The 22,445-nt window shown below is 45.2% G+C and overlaps 1 protein-coding gene and 1 long non-coding RNA gene across 3 annotated transcripts in view; both read right to left on the bottom strand.

Annotated features, from left to right (window-relative positions):
* Window positions 1-7,730: 7,730 nt before the first annotated feature.
* LOC118171349 lies at window positions 7,731-9,296 on the bottom strand. Its single transcript, XR_004753166.1, has 2 exons — window positions 9,174-9,296; window positions 7,731-9,083 (listed from the first exon to the last, which is right to left on the bottom strand). It is a non-coding gene; the product is annotated as an uncharacterized LOC118171349 (long non-coding RNA).
* Window positions 9,297-11,083: 1,787 nt separating this feature from the next.
* IFT80 (intraflagellar transport 80) overlaps window positions 11,084-22,445 on the bottom strand; it is a 47,085-nt gene continuing 35,723 nt past the window's right edge. For both annotated transcript variants that reach the window (XM_035334389.1, XM_035334388.1), the window contains exons 13-20: window positions 21,437-21,501; window positions 20,742-20,877; window positions 20,099-20,246; window positions 19,160-19,331; window positions 16,668-16,757; window positions 16,397-16,569; window positions 15,154-15,277; window positions 11,084-12,333 (exon numbers count right to left, since the gene is read on the bottom strand). In XM_035334389.1, the coding sequence (XP_035190280.1) occupies window positions 12,220-12,333; window positions 15,154-15,277; window positions 16,397-16,569; window positions 16,668-16,757; window positions 19,160-19,331; window positions 20,099-20,246; window positions 20,742-20,877; window positions 21,437-21,501 (1,022 nt within the window). In that variant the 3' untranslated portion in view covers window positions 11,084-12,219. The remainder of the gene's footprint in view (window positions 12,334-15,153; window positions 15,278-16,396; window positions 16,570-16,667; window positions 16,758-19,159; window positions 19,332-20,098; window positions 20,247-20,741; window positions 20,878-21,436; window positions 21,502-22,445) is intronic.

Here is a 22,445-nt window from a genome sequence, read left to right as displayed (position 1 = left end):
GGGGAGAGGGAGGAGGAAGAGGGGGGAGAGGGAGGAGGGAGAGAGGAGGGACCGCCCCCGGCCCCCCCCCCGCCCTCCCACGCCGTGCGGCGGGGGGGGGGGGGGGGGGGGGGGGGTTGGGGGGGGGGGGTTGGGCCTCCCCCCCCCCCCCGGAACCGGGCTGCCCTGCAGGGGGACGTGCCTCAGCAGGAGGTGCTGGCACGGCTGCTGCTGCACCAAAAAAAATAAATAGTAAATAAAAGGGGTAAAGAACAAAGCCGGCCCAAACTTGCAGCAGCACACCAGGGCCGTATTAATTAAACAAGAGGCTGATAGGGAGAAGCTTCTCCACCTGGGGCGGTTTGGTGGCAGAGTGCTCCTGGAGTCCAGCGAACACCATGAGCCTCGTCCCCCCAGAAACAAAAAAAAGCCTCCTGGGATCCAGTTTGTGCCCAGGTCCTCTGCCCCTGGTGCTGGGCACCCCTGAGCTCTGCTCTGTCCTCAGGGGAGCTCCCCAGGTGCCACCTCCTCTCTGGGCCGAGCAGCCCCGGCTCCCGCAGCCTCTGAGGGCTCCAGGCCCTGCTTGGTGGCCCCATGCTGGGCTCCAGCGGCTCCATGTCCCCCTGGCACCTGGGAGCCCAGAACTGGAGCCAGCGCTCCAGGTGCGGCCTCACCGGTGCAGAACGGAGGGGCAGGATCTCCCCTCGGCCTGCTGGCCGTATGAGGCCTCGTGCCACCGGGCACCACCAGCCTTCTTTGCTCGAGGGACACGCTGCTGTCCCCCAGGCCCCTGGGGCTGCGGCTGAGCCCTTTGGAAGGGGGTGTTTCAGGAGCAGTGTTTCAGTGTCCATTTTGAGCTGTCCCATTTGCCCCTCTGGCCCCGATCACACAACCGTCCTCCTTCCAAGCATGACAACCTCCGACCCTCTCCTCTCCTGTCAGCAACAGGGCACAAAGTCCTCCATGGGGCACTGTGCTGGTGTGTGCTGGGGTGGCACTGTCTGGTGTCACCGTCCCCCCTCACAGGCGGCTCCCGGGCACAGATGGGTACCGCCGTGCACACCCCGCTGCTCGCGCGTCTGCCCCGAGCAAAGGACAGAAAAAATAGATTAGCTGTATAAATAAGCACAAGTATTTAAGTAAACACAGTCTCAGAGGCTGCTCTGGCGCCTTTGAAGTGCTCAGCTCCCATGCCCTCCCATCCGGGGGTCAAATGGGCTGGAGCTGGCTTTGGGAGCCCCCCCTCCCGTGCCCCCACACCCTGCCAGCCTGGCTGCTGGGTGCGGCCGTGCACGCTGCCAGTATTGTTACCCAAAGGGCCTAAAAGGTCTGGAAAATCCAAAATGCTCGTGCAGACATTGCAGGAACAAGGTACAAGGGCCCGGGCTGCAAAGAGCGTTCATAAAAGTGTGATGGAAACCTGATGAAATGAAAAGCCGCTTCACGTGAAGTGCTGGAAACACAGGGGTCAGTCTGGGAAGAAGGAAAAGGATGGCTGTGTTGCCATAGGAAATCCCCTGGCAATCAGCACCGGGAAGTCGAGCCCGTAGCAGAGTAAAAGAGGCAGAAAAAGTTCAGTTCCTGAGCGCAGGAACAATGACACGGGTGTGTAAGTGACACTAAGTGCTCACAAAATAGGATACAATGAAGAGTAAATAAGAAAGAAAAGCAAGACAGAACAAGAGAAATGGGAAACCAAAGACAACCATATAATGCACAGCGTTTGGGCTTGTGGCTTTGCCTTTCCCAGAAGGGCTGTAGGCCAGATATAATCAGCCGTTGAAGAAGAGCAGAGTGTTTGTTTTACAGCGAAACTGCAGGATACTGCTGGCACGTCCTGCTGTCAGACACTCAGGGGTGGGACAGCTGGAGGTGCACGGGGCATCAGTGGTGTGGGGCTGGCGTGCTGCTGGGCCAGACATCAGGTAACCCAACCGGAGCTGCCGGGGGGCTGCAAAGTGCTGCAAAGTTGGACAGGGGCAAAAGCAGAGCCAATGTTCCTGGCATCGTCCCTGGGTGCCGTGCAGCTTGCTGAGGGTAGCTGTCTGGAGCCGTTATTTTCCTGACTTTTTCCAGGCACCCTCACACAGAGGTGAAGAAATATATCCATGCAATAAACACCCCGATAACTACGCCAACACAAAGTATTCTTAAATTATCCCAGGGCAGGCCCAGCCCAGCACACATTGTTTGTATATTCGCAGAGCAGCTAGATCGCCTTTCAAAGTGCCAGTGCCCAGTCCAAAACACTCACATTAAGCCTTTTCCACAGAGGGCCTGATTCCCCAGCACTGGATACTATTCCAGCGTTGCATCAGCATCCCTTCACCAGTTTAAACTGGAGCCACGCAGCGGTGGAGCAAGGCCTGCAGTCAGTTTCAGAGGCAGAAGTCATCTTTCTTTCCAGGACAGCAGGCAATTAGCGGTGATTTATGGGCAGCCGTAACGGCACTTGCTCTTTCCAAGCAGCTGGGGCTGGGAACACGTGCCCGGCCAGCCTGCACTGCTTGCAGGATGATTTTCATCCTGGGAGAGGCCTGGGGTACCCGAACCTGGGAGCTGCCATGGGCCAGCGCCCCGAGCTGCTACCTGCACCTTGGGCACCTTGCGGCAGGGATCTCCTCACCGGGAATGAATATAAAATAAATAAATACATACCGTCATATATACTGATATATATTTTATTATTGTCAGTCTACACATTTTCCTTCTGAGCAGTATTTGATCAACTAATATATTTGATAAAATACTATAAAAAAAAAAAAAAAAAAAGGAGGGAAACACAAAGAAATAGCTGCAAACGCTCCTGACTAGTGAACTTCATGGTCCCGGAGATGTTCCTGCCCGAGCCAGCCCCAGAACACCAAGTCACAGCCCTGCAGGATTTTCAGAGCTCCAGTTCATTGCCTACCTCCTCAGTGGGCTCGTATTTTTTTTAAGAAAAGCTAAGTCAGCATTTGATTCTGCTGCTGCTTTCGGCACACTGTGCACCAGCACAAGGGTGTGTGTGTTCCAGAGATGTATGGGGATCGTTAAAATGTATGCAAAGTGGGAGAATTTGCCTGAATGTACTCAGAGAATAGCGGCTCACAAATTCATACAGACGGCTGTGAAAGCGTCCTGTGCCAAGCTCGAGATGTGGGCTTTATTGTTCGCCCAGGACAGCACGTTGTACTGTGCTGCTGAGCGCCTTCTGTCAGAAAATCACGGTCTTTTCATCCAAACGACAAGAGGGGCGTTCAGCTTGTACGGGAGCCCTTCGCTGCTGGCTTCAGCCTGGAACGGGCTGCCTTCAGCTCGGGAGGCAGCGGCCAGGAGGCCTGCTGGAGCCTGGTGCTTCTAGATATAGGTATAGGGATGGGTATGGGGGTAGGAATGGAGAGAGGTATAGGTATGTAGGTTAGGAATAGGCACAGAAATATAGGTATATAGGTATATAGGAATAGGTACAGGTATATAGGCATATAGGCATATAGGCATGGGAATAGGAATAGGAATAGGAAAAGGAATGGGAATGGGAATGGGAATGGGAATAGGAATAAGAAGCCTGACAGCTGGCATTACCAACTCACCTCTCTGCTCTGCAGCCCGTGCAAGGTCCCGAAGCACCCCCACGAACCCCCCCGGCCGCCCGGTACTGCGGCAGCGCCGTGGCAAGGGGCACAGCCCCGGCTCCCCCTGGCCCTCGCCTCCGAACCGCCCGTGGGCACGGCTGCAGCCGGCAGAGGGCGACGGCTCCTCGCCCGCAGCACGGCACGGCACGGCTCGGCACGGCACGGCACGGCACGGCACGGCACGGCTCGGCACGGCTGGGGCCGGCACGGCACGGCACGGCACGGCACGGCTCGGCTTGGCACGGCTCGGCACGGCACGGCACGGCACGGCTCGGCACGGCTCGGCTTGGCACGGCTCGGCACGGCACGGCACGGCACGGCTCGGCACGGCACGGCACGGCACGGCACGGCTCGGCTTGGCACGGCTCGGCACGGCACGGCACGGCTCGGCATGGCTCGGCACGGCACGGCTCGGCACAGGATGGCATGGCTCAGCACGGCACGACACAGCTCAAAACAGCACGGCTCGGCATGGCACAGTTTGGCATGGTTCAGCACAGCACAGCTCAGTTTGGCATGGCTCCGCGTGGCAGTTTAGCACGGCTCAGCATGGAACGGCTTGGCACAGTTTGGCATGGTTCAGCACCTCCCTGGTGGGCAGGTGGCCCCCGATGTGCACCGCAGGCACTGCCCTCTGTACGCTGTGGCATTCGATAGCTCAGTCCCACCCTCTCTTTTTGGGAAAACTGCACCTTTGGGAAGAGCGCTGTTTATTTATTAATTTAATAATAACACTGATTTTTATTTCCATGAAGCACCGAGGTGCTGCAGGCTCAGCTCCTCGGAGGAGCAGGTGCTGCCAGGTGGAAATAACGGCAGCGCGCTGAGACCTTTCTGCTGCTTTTGGTGCTTTTTTATTTATTTTCCTTTAAAAAAAAGGCAGGGACTGGCCGCTCCTGGCTGCTGCGGGCAGGGAGCGGGACAGCCAGGAGGGGACAGGGGGCACGGCGAGGGGAAAGGGGGTCGGGAAGGGAGCGGGGAGCGGCAGGAAGGACGGACAGGGCCCAGCCGCGGCCCGTGGCAAACAGGAAGCTGGGCCACAAGCCAGGCCGCCTGCACAGGAGGGGGAAATGAAAATGAAAAGAGGAAAAACAGAGCTCAAGCCTCAGGCACATCGGTTCGATAAAATGTATAGAAAGGGACGGCGCTGGGTTTGGGGCAGCCATGGTCAGGGAGCCAGCCTTGCCCCTCCAAATGTCATCCAGAGACCCCCAGGAGAGGTGACGGTGGGATGAGCAAGGCCACAGCAAATACCCCTGGATTTTAGCTGAAGAAAATACCACTCATCATGACACGTTCGTCTGCCCGCTGTTTATTTCTGATTCCCTGGTTGCGTGCAGCCGTTTGGACAATCTACAGGCACTAGCTGTTGTGAATTTCCACCCTCTGCCATGAAGACAGGCTTTTGTCTGGCGGGCTGCAGCCGAGAGCGTCACACGTACATCACACGCACACCACCGGCCGTGACGGTGTGTGCCCGCTTGGAATCGAAATCACCACCAGCCGTCAGCTTCTGTGAGGTGAAAAGGCCAGAATTAGGTTACTCCAGTTCCCAGGACACAGAATGGGATTTTACGAAGTTAGCAGCGTACCGGTCAGGTGGCAAACCAGTAGGAGAGACGTTGAATAATGGCTTTAAAAAGGGAATGTAGAAAGCAATGTAAGTAATTCAGCCAGGGGCCACCCTCCCGGGACCCACACACTCAGCCCCAGGAGGGGACACCTGCTCCATGGCCCTGTGCAGATCCAGCGGCTTTCCAGAGCACCAGGCCCGTTTTCAGCTCCTCCATGCATGTGGTGCATCACTGCAGCTGCAGACATCTGATTTCTACGCCCCAGGCCATGCTCCTGCCCTTATAGACCCTGTGCCCGTGCATGGTGCCAGGTGAGAACAGGACTGAGCTTCACAGCAGAACTCTTCACACAGCATCCTGCCGTTTTCCTCTCTCAGCGCCAAAACTGTGATGCATTTCGCTTATTTTTGTCCTGACTTCCAGAATATAAATGTCAGCTGCCCCAGATGTGACTGAATTAATAAATCTAGCGTGTGCAGAAGCCCAGGGCCGGTTCAGAGGTGGAGGGAAGATAGCAAATCAACAATTTCAGCTTCATGGGACCCACGCGCCTCATTTCCCAACCCTGAACGTTTGCCCTTTCACATCAGGGTCCCAGCACGCCGTGGGCTGCCGAAAACAGCCCCGCTGGAGCCCTGCTGGGTGGTCACCAGCAGGACCCCACGAGGACGGAGGGGCCGGGGGCCACACCGGGGCCTTTCCTGTTTTTGCGAGCCGATCGCATCCCCGCTGCACCACCTCCGTGCCGACACGGTTAGTTACGGCGAATAAACGCCGCGGTAAAAATAGCAGGGGTCAAACCGCCCCCACCCCGCCGTCCTCCCCCGCGGAGGCCGAGCCTCCGTGCTGCCCCCGACTCCGCAGCCCCCCCGGCCTCGCTGCTGAGCTTTCCGTGGTTTTCATCCAGCAGCGTCACGCAGGGATGCTTTCCGTGGGAGCGAGGTGGGATGCACGCCAGCCCGTGCCGGAGCTGAGCACATCCCTCACCTCCCACTGAAACCATCGGCATTTTTTCTCCTTTTTCTTATTTTAAACATCCTATTGACCTGCTATTCAGGTGATGCCCTGACCGGCCTCATTTCGGGTAGATGTTGGATTTATCCCCAGCAAAAACCCCTCTGGCTGCCGCATCCCAAAGGGGCTCCGGGGACGGAGTGGTGTTGGCAGCTCTGGGGTGGGAAATGCTCTGCGTAATGAAAGCATCTTCCCGTAAGGGAAGGGCAAGAAGGGAAAAGGAGAGGTTTTCCAGCTTGCCTGGGGCTTTGCCCAGTTCCTGGTAACCCTCTCCTTGGCAGGAATAAAAACTGGGGGGCACCTGAAACCCCTGCACGGGGATGCAACAGAGTGGCCGGGATGCGGCAGGGGATGTGGAGCCGGAGGAGGGCAGGACCGTCCCTGTGCCCCCGGGCTCACGGCACCCCAGGTAAGCCCCGGTTGCGAGCAGACAGACATTATTTCACCTCCTGATGCTCGGGGTGACCTTGGGATGTGCAAACGCAGCCAGCGAGGGCCCGGCCAGATGGGAACGGCTCCTTCGTGTGCCTTCTGACTCATGCGATTCGTGTGGGTGGCAGAGAAACCGCTCCGAGAGCAAAAGGAATGGGAAAGAATCCGCTGCTATATTTAACCACAAATAATAGGAAGAGGCTGAGCTTTTGGGCTAAGTTGTAAATAACAGTGAGATGAAATCATCTCAGAAATTCATGACTGTATCTCTGCCGCCCCTTGAGAACCGGCGTGACTAACGAGGACTGTGGCTTGGAAAAATGTTGCCCCCTGTTTAAAAAAAAAAAAAGATATTTCATTATTCCAGGCCACGGCAGCGATCCTTCCAGCTGTGACAAATTGTTCTTTATTGCCTTTTAGTTGTTACCGCGTTTTAATATATTTCAGCGTTGGTGTGTTGAAGTGGAACACTGCGGCCAGCAGCACGCTGCCGATGGGCTGCCAGCAGGGGCCTCGAAACGAAACCTCTGCTCCTGGACGGTGCTGAGCCCGGGCCATAATCCTGGATCACCTGCAGAAATCAATACCTTTGGCTCCGAAGGAAAACAGCCGTGGGAGCAAATCGTGCCCGTTACACGAGCGACTTTGTCGTGTGAGCGTTGTGCGAGGAGACGCTCGCCGGTGGTAACGCTGGAAAGCCTCGGCCAAAGCCAGTGAATGAACGGGAGCCTTCCCACAGATCGAAGGCTTCGAGTCCCAGATTGCAATGAGGTATTGCAGGGGGAGAACTGGCGTGATCCAACTTTGCAGATGCTTATTTTGAATAGAAGGAATAAAAAAGTCCAGAACTGCGACATGGAAACTGGGATGCCTGACAGCACACTTGATATCGATACAAGTTTGCTGCGATATTTCCACATTTTATTTATTTGAAGAAAACACATTTTGCTTCTGGAGAACATCCAGAATTGTTAAGCAGAAGAAATGACCTAGTCTGGGAAGGAATCACAGTCATGCATGAGTGTTTGAGCCTCTCTCTCTCACTTTCCCTTTTTTTTAATAGTCTAAAAGAAAATATTTGCTGGCAGTAGAGATTTCTGGGCTGTGAGGTAATGGCTTTTTTTTTTTTTCATACATATGCAGAGTCATCTTCTTGTTTCCTAAGCCTTATTGCAGTTACAGATGTGCTCAGAAAATATGAAGTCACGGAGCCCAGCTATGTGTTTTTAATTCAAGCAATTCAGAGCTCGCCCGAACTGAGCTGCGCTTGAAAGCAAGCTGCGGCTGGGCATTTTTATGAGCTTCTGTTTTTACAGAAATTTTTCAAACTACTTGTTCTTTACTTTGACAAAACGCTTTGAATGTTGTGAAGCCCATCAAGGGTTGAGGTCGCTTCTGTCACAAACCTAGATGGTCATCCACGAGCCGCGGGATCACTTCTGCTCACAGTGCTGCTCGCTGCACTGAGGCTTCCGGGGTCTTGGCAAAATGAGAAGCCCCAGCTTCGGCTTGCTTTCCCCCAGTTAGTTTTCCCATATCTGGAGGAAACATAAAAGAAAAAGAAAGGCAGATGTGAAGCTTCGTTCTACAAAGAGCAGTTTATGTAGTGGGCTCCCATGAAGACGGGTTTGGTGTTACACATGCCAATGGTTGCTGGGAAAACTAAGCCCAAAATAAAATAAAATTGTGCCCGGTCAGCTCCTTGGCACCACTTGGAAGATCTGGAAGTCAAGTATTTAACGATCTGCTGCTCCAAAGGGATCGATGCATTTCTGCGGGGGTCATTTGCAGGATCGATAATTGCGCATCCCCCAAAAACTGGAGGAAAGCGACTTCGGCGGCTCCTTCCCAGAAACCGCTCGGCAGCCCAGGTGTTTGCTGGAGCCCCGGGCACCTGCAGCTCTGGGGGGGCGGCACGGTGATGGGGCAGCTGGCGATGAGTTACTCGTGCTCAGCTCGTTGGTCCCTGCAGCCTCTGCCCAGTGCTGTTCTGTAGGGAAGCTTTTCTCACCGTCCTCGATCCTGAGCCCTGCAAAACCTGCAGCAGATGCGGTTGGGGTGAGACTACCCAAACGCGAGGGTGACAGCAGGAGTATCGCTTACGGGTATCAGCACTGAAATCACTGCAGGTCGAGTAAACAGGACAAAGGAAGCTGACCTGGCACACGTGACAGCACGTAGGTGGCTTAGCTGCTGCCTATCAGATCTGGCCTGATCGCCTAAAAGGAAGCCAAGCAGAAAAGTGCTGGTCATTTTTTGCCGTGTTTCACGTTACTGAGTTTTTCCACGGCTAGAAGAGCTTGCTCTCTAGCCTGAGGAGTTTTGCAGTTGAGCTGATGGGAATCAGCAAAAAACACAGCCGAGGTCTGGGGTTATTGCGGAACACGTGGATGGATACGGGGTGGAGCGGGCCCCCAGCAGCACGGGCGCTCAGGGCTCAGGAACTGCTCATCCCCGTGCCCTTGGGTACCTCTCAGCCCTGCATCCTCGGGTACATCCCCATGCCCTCAGGTACCGTTTGTCCCCACAACCTCAGGCTCATCCCCATGCCCTCAGGTACCACTTGTCCCCATGTCCTGCTCGTCCCAGTACCTCGGGTGCCGTCTGTCTCCATGCCCTTGGGTACCTTGGCAGCTCCCATCCCTGCCCCAGCCCTGTATTTAATGCCTCGAGTCAATCCTGGAATATTAATACACAAATAAATGATTTTTTTTTAAATCATTTTTCCTTCAATTTTTAAATAATGCCACCATTTACCAAGAGATCTGTTTTAAAAAGCTGCCAGCTCTTCCATTATTTGCTATTTATAGCTTTGACTATTCTGAAGTGAAATAAGGCAACTGAAAACAATGCGGCTGTAACGAGCCAAATTAGCCTCCCAGCGTACCGTGCTGTAATGTCATTGAAATCTGTCCCCTTTTCAACACAGTCGGGTCCTGCTGGGGCTGCCGTGCTCACCTCGCAGCATTTTACCTCTGCTTCTGCAGCCGTTTGCCTCGCGCCCCTTGCTCAGCCTCAGCTGTGGGACCAATTCTGCCCGTGGGCTCAGTTCTGGCCTCACCCAGCTGCAAGGAGACACCCGCGTCTTGCCAAAGCGCTGCCTTCTGTTCTCACGGGGTGAAAATTCCCAGCTTTTCTCCGAAGAGCTAAATGGTAAAGGAGGTTATCGTTTCAGTCGAGTGGCCCAAAACAAACACGGCGGGGGCTTACGTTACTTTTCAGGCAGATTTGCCAGATATCCCCCCAAAATCCTGTAACGGCTGGCACCAGGCCGGTAGGATATGGCTCTCAGATTACTTCACTGCTTGGAGGAGTTCACAGCTTTGAGGCATTCGCCATTCCTAGGGCTCACTTTGTCAGTGTAACAGCAACTTTTCGGTTCCTATTTTGCTTCTTTTGGAACCTGAAGTACCAGCACATCATAATTCTATGGAAGGCTCTTTTCTGTCCCCCGTCTACCATCAGTATTGCCACTCACTGGTAAATAGAAGCTACGTGCTTTCTGCAGAAATAGCAAGACCAAGTCCCTCAGGATTTCAGGACATTTTTTGCTATCTACAAGAGCAAATTTTATCTTTTACCCGAGTGCAGGCTGATAGGTTTGGATGACATCCCAGCGCAGCTTAAGGCAGAGCCAGGGAGGCTCCCTGCACAGCTGTGCTAACTGTGCACATCTCACCGAAGCCCCTCGCCTCTGAAACCCGGGTCAGCTCCTTTCTGGGCAGTTTCTGTTAAATTCGGTGAGAGCTGTGCAGCTGCATCTGTACTCTGCTTTGCCAACCAATTCCTTGGCCCGTCAATGGTCCTCATCAGCTCTGCCAGTTTCCAGCAGGGCCGAGGATGCTCTCCTTCCAGCTCTCTTGGGTAGGGCCAAGCTCAGCGGGCACGGGGAGTCTGGTCCAGCTTGTGTGGATGAGCATCTGGCTGGATGTGCAGAGCTGAGTGACTTCATCTGTCCGTAAGGGAATAAGAATACTTCAAAATGCCGTGCCATTCCTTAAGATTTCTTGGTTTGGGGGTTGAAATCCTTTAAAGCTATAATTTGCCAACCTTTCTGCTGTCCAAGCACATCACATGCATTAACTTCTTGGAATCCCCAGCCCCATGCTGCAACAGCCAACTGCAGGGCTCCCACCTGCAGACAGCAAAAGCGAGGCTGGGAGAGACCTCTCTTGAGATACTGGACTTTTTATCACCACCACCTTGGTTTCCACAAATTTCTTACATTGCATCACAAACGTGAGCCAGGCTTTATAAATCTAACATTAAACACTTGCCATTAGTGATATTTTGGGCTCAATTCTGCAACTAGTAAGTGCTCTCTGCAAGTCAATAGAAGGTGAAGAAGGTGTTCACTGTCACACGTGCCTGATGTACTTGGGAGCTTCAAAGGAGCTACACCAAAATTGTTGTTTTATTTAGCAACAAGGCAAATCAATTAGGAGATCACCTAATAATTCATCTGTTGGCTACATTAAAAAAGCCCACGCTTTATTTGATTATTTTTATTATGAAATTGATGAACTGTGCAAAAAAAGTGTCAAAGGGTCATTTACAAAACACAAGAAATTCACCCGATATATAGATATTTAACATTTTGATGGTAACATTTGAAGGATTATTCTAAAACATCAGTTCTGAATAACCTGCTCACATCTTTATACTGCAAAAGGCTTCTATAAAGAACACCTAACACATGCAGTCACTTTCTCATGTAGAAGACAACAAAGTATGTATTGATGAAATAACACATATAAAAACAGCATTTTAAAATCAAATGCTTTGGGCAGCTCTTTGGTAAAGCTCTTGCCTACTTTAAGTGAATATGGTATTTTAACCTTTAGGAAGCTCTGAATATCATTGTCAATTAAATATGCTAGATGCTACAAAACCAGCCTATAATGCTGTTCATTACTTCAAACAACAGTCAAAGCAACTTCCACAGTATATTGAACAGTTTAACCTACCTTGGAAAATACTCTTTGTTATGAAATTGTTTGCTAAGAGACAAACCTGAGTTGCTGAAGCAATCTGAAATCATCTGTTGAAGAACTTGCTAATAGATAGATATTAGCAGAACTAGGTACTACCAGAACTGTACAACTGCAAGTGAAATATTCTTCTGTAACTGAGAAGTGCAACCTGTTTTTTTTAATTCTCAATGCTTACAGCTCATTTCAAGGCAATTTAAACACGTCTTCTCAGAGGCCCCTGAGGTTGCAGAAATAGCCAGATTACAATAACCAGATTGCTTAACTGGTTGCTTAAACAGGGAAATCAGAACTAGGGGCAACCAATGTTAAACAATTTAAATGGCAATGAAAATTTAAAAGCCAGCAATGGAAAGACAAAAGCTTCCCCTTTTTCTCGTACGTACTTATTATGGATTACAGTGTGACTGTTCACTGGACTTAGGGCATCAGAAAGTACATCCAGCCTGAAGTGAGACTGTAGTAAATAATTCTGCCTGTCACCCAACAATTAACAAGAACGACATCAACTCTAACTCCTGTTCCTGCAAAACGTTGATTGATTTTTACTTGTTTGTCAAAATACGCCAGCACAAAATACTCACGAAGCACTTACTAATATTGCCAAAAGGACAGTTACTGCTGCACAGTTACACTTGCTCGCGCTGTGGCACTGGCTGCTGCTCGTTCTCTTTCTTTAGCAATTTCCATCTCTATTTTGGCTTTGATTTTATTCCAGTCAACTTCCAGCTGCAAGAACAGAAAAGTGAATACAACAAGGTCGAATAATATTGTACAGATAGGTCAGGCAGCTGTTCACTGGCAGGAGAATCTGAAGTTATGAAGTGACCTTGCTGATCTTTATATAGCTCTTCATGGATGTCAGCTTACGCTAACGGAATGTACCAAGGCACAGTTGAGTTCTAGCAAACTGAGCTTTCCACCTTTAAATTAAAAGAAAACTTGACATTATTTTAAAAAATATTTACGTCTTATTGTGTAATAAATAAATAAATAAATAAAACAGGAAAATAAGCTGCATCAGCTTACGTCTAACTTAACTGTAATGAAAGTGACTTATCTGTCCTATTGCTCAGAATAGAGCCCTTTATCAATAACATGCAATAGCATCTTTTAACTGCACCTAAAGTCAGCCAAGTAAACATATTACATATGGCATCTGCCATATGTACACTAGTTATTTGATCTAACAGAAATCAGACTTCTGCCTGAAATTTGTCTTCTACACCAAGTGTTTTATCTTTCTGTAGGTTTTTCTCCAGCTGCAGGGAATTGTTGTCTTCTGGTTGTATTCTACTTCAGTGAAACTTCAGACAATAGATACAGTACAACATCCATGGTACGGTTGGGTACAATAGTTGTCTTTGTATCCAAAAATACCTGACAAGAAAGCATGGATCATGGTGCAGTTGATGACTACAAAAACATGTCCAAAAACTGGACAAAAAAGTAATTGCAGAGTTCAGTTTCCCTGCTGGAGAATGAAGACTGTCAAAGATACGATGGGGAAAAAAATCTCAAGTGCTGCACAGGGAATTTCCAGAGTAGCTGTTATCCTGTTAACTAAGTCATGAAATAAGGAAGATTCCCTGCCAGGGAAGATGTAACTGCAATACCCACATTCTCATGTGAAAAGGTTAATCCCTCAATTCAGGATGCATTTGCTGGGTCCAGGTGCTTTGGATCTGATGACTGAAATCTTTATGGAGCTCTAAGAAAGAATGTGTTTGCTTTAACAGATGTCACGCAGATGCTAAACATACCATGGAAAGGGCTAATTCTACCATCTAGCCCAGAGAGCTACTTGCCAGGGAAGCCAACAAGCCTTGCCAGTGACACCTAGTAACTGCCAAGATATAGATTCTCAGTATACATATTAGGTACATAATACCTTATATATAAAGACGTGAGATATAACAACTAAGCACATTGTTTAGATTCCATATCTGATCACAGATCAGTAGTCTCAGCTGCAGTATAGAAAAGACATAAAGACCTTGGTTCTTAAGCCTGGAGGAGTTTTTGGTGGTGAGAAAAAAAATGTGAGGGATCTTTCTTTTCCCAGGGATGGAATAGCAACACAAAAAGTTGATTTTCTCTTTGATGTCCTCATCATTTTCTTCCAAATTTGCTGCTTGAGTTTGACAGGCTGCGTTAGGAATTTACTTACCACAGTAGCCAACCGCATCAGACTGACTTCATTAGGTAGGTCCCCTCCTAGCTTCAGATCCAGCAGACAAGACCTCCAGGACATGGATACGGAATACAGCTCAGGGACTTGTTGACTCCAGGAACTTCCCACACTCTAACACCCAATCTTCAAGACTGAGTGTAAGGTGAAACCCCTACACAGGCTCTACTCACATCACTCTGCTCACACCCTGTCACTGACAAGATGTTATTGCTTAGGAACCCTTCCAGCTCTCTTGATGATTTAAAGACAAGACAGTATTATCTAAAAAGTGTCTTTCAGAAGCATCAGGGGATTAATATGATTTTTGCTCAGTAATGGATCTAAAGTACATAGAAGACATACTTTTAGCTCAGCAGCTGAAAATGCTGCACAATAAGAGTGGTTGGAATCCGTTCTGTTATTTTTCTGCATTTTCTAGGTAAAGTACTGTAGAACAGTTCATCAGGCAGCTAGATATCGTGCAGATTTTTATTCTTGCTTATGAAGTGAAACCTTCTCAGAAGTGCTAAAAGTTAATGACTTACATTAGAAATCGAGCCTTATTGGAAGTAATGGGCACTGCCCAATTAAAGGATCTGAGCTAACAGCTCAGATGCAGTTCTTGATCCATCAGCTACTGTGGCTGAAGGGATCTGTTGAAGTACTTCTCTTTTCATAGGTGCACCCTCAAAGTGCTTAGGAACAGCAAGGGGAAGAGCAGGAGGGACATAAGGGCTGCTCAGTGAAATTGCTGTCTAAGGTACACGTGGTACCTCTCATCAAGGTAACACACTGAAGATACTCCGGTGGAATCTGAGATACTTTTAGCTTATGAACAGTATATGATCTCTACTTAAAGATCTGTGAAATGCTAATACATTGAAATAACCTAATGATTATGGAGAGGCTTTCCAGAGGTTTGAAGAAATATTATATACAGCTATTTATCATATTTGGCAGAACAGTTCATAGTCCACTCTTAACATATATATGGTTACCTTCAAAGTTTGTTATTGTTGCCATCCATAAAAGTATGTAAAAATGCTGAAGACATTTAAGAGGTCTGCATTCAACCATACTAAGTTCTAGCTCCCTGATTATAGAAAACAACCGTGCCTTCATTTGTACGATCTTTGCCAGATACTAAATAGGTACATTCCATATCTGTGCCTTCAAATAAAACACACGCACAATGATGACTAGGCAAGTAGCCACACATCAAGCTATGAATTTGCACTCAATCAGATGTAAAATCTTGAGATTTGTGTCCACATTTGAACCAAAGAAGGAAAAATGCAAAAATAATTCTGCCCTCAAAATGGTTACAAAGAACAGGCTGATCTAAAGCTATAGGAATAACCCCATGGAATACTTACACCTTCTGCATACTGCAAAAATCTTTTGTTTGTTTCTTTTTTACCAAAGTCCTCTAGGAACTTTTGTCGATAAGCCAGGACTGTGTCAACATGTGTCTTGTGCTTTACTGCTAGCTCTAGCGCCCTGGAATAAAACAGAAACGGGCTTGTCAGGCTATATGAACGTTCTGGCACTACTACAATCACCACGGTTTTGCAAAACAATACGCTGAACGGCATTTGGGCTGCAGGCAAAGATTCTTAATCTGTAGTGCCAAGCGGTTTCACATTAGTAACCATCACAGGTTGGTAGGTTGAAAGTAGCCAGTGAATGTGACCGTCTACTTTATGATGCATGCTATGAAAAATATCCAACTATTTATTTCTGTTGACAACCTCATCACATCATTGGCGCTTGACAATAAGAATCTTAATTTAAGGAAACAGAAGAAGAATGCTTAGAGTTCAGCACTCGATAAAAGGGGCAAAATTAATCATTTTTCATAACTTTATACTAGTCAGGAATGACCATATGCATTTACAGCGTAGGCTACACAGCATTTAAGAATATTATATAGGTGGGAAAGACTAGCCATTGGACTAGGATAATTGATCACCCTCATGTCTGCTTTCATCTGAATTGTATAAGGAATACTTAACACTTGAAAAGTTTACTTTTTACATGACGCATATTAAGCAACATGATCAAAAATACAGATATGAGAGGGAAAAATGTTTTGCCCACAGTGAAATGCACATCATAACAGGGCAATTAGTAGTAAATAGCTTCAGAAGATTCTTTTAGAAAACATGGGTTCTTGTTTAAAGGAGAAATTCCTACTTTGTTTTCTCATTCCTAATTCATATTTCATCCACCTACACAGTGCTGGGAGTCCGAGCAGCCACATACCTATTTTTAGCAACAAGACATTTCAAAACAGCTTTAGTTCTTTGGGGGTCACACACAATTTGAGGTATTGCTAGGGACTTTTCTATGTTAACATAAAAAAAGTAAAATGCTACTTAAATGTGCTTCTAAGCATGTTTCAGACTTTTTATCACAGAACAATTTTATCTTCTAGATCTGATAGAAAACAATTAATTTTACTTCTTTAATTATTGTGATAATCTTTTTACAGCTTGGAACAATTACAGACAGAAAATTAATGAGAAAAGCATCTGCAATAACACAGTTAACTAAAAATACTTACAGGTTACCTTCATAAGACTGCTTATAAACATACTGTGTTTAAAGAAATACTACCTATCCCAGTTGTAAAGATTAATGTTGACTTGAATAGCTTGATAAATAAGGCCTGTTTGAAGAAGCAGGGTTTCAGCTTCTTGTGTGTTTCCACTGAAGAGGAGTATATGAGCCATCCTTGACTCTTTTGATGGAAGATCTTTGATGAAATTGATATACTGAACTTTGTCAATCTGTTAATGAGATGTACAATAGTTTAATAAGGGAAATCAAATAATTAAATCAATTTTGCAACTATTTCACTCAGCAATAGTTAACTCTGTTTTCTTACCTCACCAATTGATGCATAGGCAATTTCTGCTGTAGCCATATCTTTATTGGCAACTGCCATAGCTGCTAAACATGCCCACATAGTTTGATCCTGAAATAATTAAAAAAAAAAGGCAATTCCTCAAACTTCAAATATTTAGCATTATACCAAGAATGACTACTCAAAGGAAGAATATAAGTCCTGAAAATAATGTACAAATACAATATTCCTCAGTATGCCCTTCACTGCAGTGTGGTCTAAGCCTCTTATTAGAAATCCACTATTTAATCATTTCTCCGATATTCCTCACTGAAATCTCTGATGTTGTGATCCGCTGAGACTGACAGTGTGGCTGAGTGAATCATTAGTTTTCACCATCTCGGCCAGTAATGAACTCTTGCCATAGCATTATTTTACAACCTCATCATTGGTGTCCCCATCACTACTTGTGGAAATACACTGGACACCGGAGCACTGAGGAAGGTTAAAATAATTATTTTAACCTGGTTCATACCAACCTGGCTTCACTAATAACTACTGGAACCATAATGCTGACAATAGCAATAATTGGTCATTTGTAGTACACTTGTGATAAAGGTAAGGGAAAGGAACAAAATACTTGATAGTGGAACAGATTATGAACCTGCTGAAAAGTAAATAAAAGCTTCAAAATTTCCATCTCCTTTGTGATATTTTCAGTTATTTTATGTTTAGAATTAAGAATTTGGAAAGCTTGGTGGTAATGGTGATAATATTACACCCTGTTCTCTATTTTCATGCCTTTTGCTTTTTTTGTGCACTCTAAAGGAAACCCCACAAACTCAGAAAAACATTTAGGAAAATCTTAATATTTTCGTGTCCTCCTTTTTCACATTTAACTACACTACAACAAAAGACCTACTACTTAACTTAGAGTATCTTAAGATACAATATCTGAAACCACCAGCTGGTTATATTCAAAAATATCATTTTGAATGCACTTGTCTGTTCATATGCACTCAGAATTAACTTGACTTTTAATGTTTTTGTTAAGTATGCTTGATAGTAAATTTGAAAATAATCATTTTTTTGTAATGTAAATAGGTTTTTAAAAGCTGCAGAGATCTGCTGATTTAAGTAAGAATAAACAGCCACACTGAGTATGCTCTGAACATTTTCCCATATCCTGACTTCCAATCACTTTTGAATGATAAACAACTGGTAAGACCCATAAAGTCAACAAAATACAGACAGTTTACCTACAGCTACAGCTTCACTATCAACAGAAAGAAACAATACTATTAATATTACTACTTATACAGGTTTTTTTTTTCTATTTTTAAGGATGCTGCAAATAGATTATTGAGAAAGTTAACATTGTACTACACTGAAAATCCCAGTTCCCACTAACAAATTACGGAATAGAAGCCTACTATTAAAAGGGCAACACAAAAAAATTATACTTCTCAAATTATCTGGATATGTATTGATTTATAAAGCAAATACACATTTAATGTCATGATAATCATACAGAAGTGCTAAGTTGTTTTCTAGGAGTAGCAAGCAAAGTAGCTAGAACAGCTAGAGCTACTGTGCTCTCATGAGCCCCAGCCTGCAGTACTGCGTCCAGCTCGGGGGCTCATAGCCAAGAAAGACACGGATGGACCTGCTAGAGCATGTCTACGAGGATGACCAGAGGCTGGAGCACCTCTCCTACAAAGAGAGGCTGAGGGAGCTGTGGTTGTTCAGCCTAGAGAAGAAGGGGCTCCAGGGAGACCTTATGGGGGCCTTCCAGTACCTACAGGGGGCTGCAGGAAAGCTGGGGAGGGACTGTCAGGGAGTGCAGTGACAGGACAGGGGGTAGTGGCTTTAAACTAAACAAGGTTAGGTTTAAATTAGATATTAAGAAGAAAATCTTCACTATGAGGGAGTGAGGCATGGGAGCAGGCTGCCCTGAGAAGCTGGGGCTGCCCCATCCCTGGCAGTGCTCAAGGCCACGCTGGATGGGATTTGGGCAGCCTGGGCTGGTGGGAGAGGTCCCTGCCCACAGCAGGGGGTTTGAGGTTCCTTCCAACCCAAACCAGTCTGTGATTCTATGATTCTATGAAACAGGGGGAAGGAGGCATGGTTTAGTGGGATTTTTCTGTTTAAAGACTGCCAGACTCACCTCATCTGTTGCTGTTGCCTAAATACATACCAAAGAAAGCGAAGGAAAAAAAAAAGTGGAATAGAATATGAAAATATACTAGACAACTGTATGTGGAGATACAGAGTATTTTTAATCAGTTATATTTAAGGCCAAAAACTTAAGCTTATTATTAGCTGCTGTGAGTACCTATGTTTAATCCATTGGAGGTGAGAATAAAAATAAGACCTGCATAATTTTTCACCAGCCCCCAGTCATCAACCACAAAGCAGAATGGAAATAAGATCTAACATCTGACATGCAATCAGGATTATTAAAGTAATATTTGAAAACAAACAAAACACATCAGTGAAATTGTATCTGAATGTTGCCGATTATTAAAATTTACCTTGACGAAGCGACATAATCTGACAGCATCTTCCCATTTAGAACTACTAACATACTCATGAAGAATCACAGGGTAAGGTGAAATATTAAGGTGAATAAGTGAGCCATCTGCTCTCCTAATTGTTATTTGATTTCCTACAAAATGTACGATCTGGGGATTTTTGCTAAATTCACTGTGTAGAGAAAGAAAGGTCAGTTAATATTCACTTCTTTTGTACTGAAAAGAACATTAGCAACTTAAAGGAATCTTTGCTTTCAAAATTAAAGCATGATTATACTTTATTTTCAAAGCATATACAAATTTAAGCACCTAGTTATTCAATAGTTATACCTGGTGTAGCTGTATCGTTCTCTAAAAACAAAATGATAGCTATGTACGTTCACTGGCTGTAACGCAAATGCAAAACATGCAAAAACCAGGTTACATATATTTTCCAGTAGAAATATATTCAGGTTCCCATAACTCTTAGAATGAAACTATGAATTCAGGTTTTCTTTATGAAAAGTTTCCTATCACATATACATGCTGAATTAAACATGGAAAGTAAATATGATGAGCTAGAAATAATGTTATGCATGACCAAATGTCTTGATACTATTGATTTACAACAGATCAACAGATACTTTAAACAGATCAATTATTATTTTTTTTTCTAAATAACTAAGACAATATTTTAAGATATCTGATTAAAATTTTGCTTCTGCATCAAGATGTTATTCTACTTTTAAATTGCGCTTCATTATTTCAACTCCAGACTTTATGGTCTACTTCATAAAACACTTTTTCCTCACTTCCTAATCAAATTATGGTAACGTTGAAGTAATTTTGAAAGGTGCAACCTGGCTTCTCCTCCTTCAAATGCCAAAACTAACATAATTATTTAAGGAATGAGTAAACTCGTTAAAAAATAGACTATGTTTATATATAAGGATATATTACCTTGCATCTTTTTCATATAGAGTTTTTGTCAAAAGATCTTTATCTACGTAGACCGTGTTGGGGTAGTACCAGACTGTAAAACGGGTATCCTGAATCCCACAGAGTATGTTAGATGTGTCATTCCAAGCCAACGTTTGAACCATTGTTCCTTAATTTAAAGATAACAGAATCAGATTCAGTTGCACAAGAACATTCAAAATAAATGTATACTTCCTGAAACTCTACTGGACTGGATCATGCAACTGTCCACAGAATTTAGACTTTCAATTAAAAAAATATAAACCAAAGTGTTTGCTTTTACAAGAAAATGTCTGAAATATTCTGTATTCAAACAGCTTGAATTATTCTGAATACATCCTTCTGCTATATCCTCTTAGTTGCTTACCCTGTTATGCAGTAATGAGCAATTAAATGTTAACAACTCCTTTACATGTAACTGATGAAAGAGTTCCCAGAATTTAGATAAAACGTATTAAAATTGTTGCTATCACTGTATCATATGAAAGCCACAGGACTATTCCCAATGTGTTTTTCAAGTCCAATCTCACTAATAATTACAAAGCAAAATTTTGTCTCTTATACTAGATAAAGATCTGTTTCCCTGGTAGCATGCTGATTTATGTTATTTAGATTTTTTTCTCACCTATTTTGACAATCTTCTGTTCTTTCCCAAACCTTTTAACTGAAGTGATATAAAGGTCCCTGTTCTTATCAATAAAAGCTATTTTTCTTTCACTTGTAAGTCCTTTCTGGTCCAAAGCAATCTCCACGATTTCTGTCTAAAAAGAAACATGAAAATATCTCATTTTTATTTTGGAATTTCATACCATGGAAAACATGATATTCAAACAAATGATTTCCTAAAAACAAGGCACAAAACTCTTGAAAAACTGGATTGCACAGACTTTTTTTTTTTTTATGTGTTGTCTCTATTGAATGAAGCATTATATAAATTGAATTTCATGCAGAGTAGGACAGAACTGTAGCAGAGAAGAGCTCAGAGTTTAGGAATTTACTACAGAAGACTACAGAAATAGAAATGGCAGTCCAAAAGTAAAAGCAGATAAATGTTGATCCCCCCTGTAGTTTCAGTCTCTCATGTGCAGGTGAAAAACACTCCAATAACTGAATACAACCTAGAGTAAATCCCTTGGTACATGAACACTGCATAGAGAATCTAACTTTTTATTTTATAAGAGTAAACTAGAGTTGTCAAGCTGCTCTGTATTAAGATCATAAACTTTAATGGGTTATTAAATATATTAATATCAGGCAAAGCATTATTGATTATTAATTTCAAAATATAACAAAAAAGAGACTCTCCAGCTTTCATCTTACCTTATGGGTTAGAGGCTTTCCATCACCCAGTGGTTTTCCAGACAAAGCATCAAATATGTAGATAACTGAAGGACAAAAATATGGTTTATTAGTTAAAATCAACAGTTCTTTACAGACTTTTCCATCAATTCCATTCGTTTTCAGAGTATAATAAAACTGTAAGCGGATACATATTACTGTGTGCTTAGTTTACCAAAAACTTTCACGCTCTGGTCAAACAAGAATCTGAGTTTGGAAAATGCAGCCATCATAGTGCTGAGCACAGGCAGGAATATTCTCATTTTGCGGTCAAGAGTATTCTGAGAGAATTCCCAACCATTGTTATTTTCAGGGCACTGACAGCCACTGTAATATATAATGAGAAAGTTAGCACTTTACTCCCTATTTAAACTCCAATTTAAACACTTGATTCAGCATCAGTTCATGGAAAACACAGATGTGACAGCATTTCAGATGCTTGATAACACATCCCACCTGAGGATTTGACGTGCTACCTGTAAGCACACACTCTAAATTGAACATGCATGCTCACTCCAAAGGATGGCGATGTTAACATGTTAATCCTGCTGCGTCTTTCTCTCACTAGGACACAGGATGTTGCTTTGAGGTCAGTGGTTATTTAGGCAGGAAAAAAAAAGAAACTGTAAGAGCAGGTGTTCAGAAAGCATCGGTTGAGTTTGCAGAGGAGGGAAAGAAAGGGTTTTGCACAAGCATTGCTCTTGGCAGCTGGTTAAATATACAAAAGAAAACGAGTCGTTCCTGAGAAGTGGTATTTTTCTCACTTTTATGCATGGCTCCCTGCACGATGTTTATTTTGATCTCGCTGTACAAACCAATTCTGCTGCTACTATAATAGCTATAGGAAGTGAGATTAAGGGGGGTAAGAGAAATCTACTGTGCCTAGCTGGCAAGTGAAATTGGTTAACTTTTTGTAATTGACAAAAATACTTATGGTATTTCAGATAATTGTGATTTTTTGTATTTGTGTGGGTGGGGTTTTTTGTTTGTT

The sequence above is a fragment of the Oxyura jamaicensis genome, chromosome 9, assembly GCF_011077185.1.
Source record: "Oxyura jamaicensis isolate SHBP4307 breed ruddy duck chromosome 9, BPBGC_Ojam_1.0, whole genome shotgun sequence".
NCBI classification, from domain to species: Eukaryota; Metazoa; Chordata; class Aves; order Anseriformes; family Anatidae; genus Oxyura; species Oxyura jamaicensis.
Note: the sequence above shows the minus strand (reverse complement) of the source record. Positions and strands in the feature narration are given on the sequence as shown.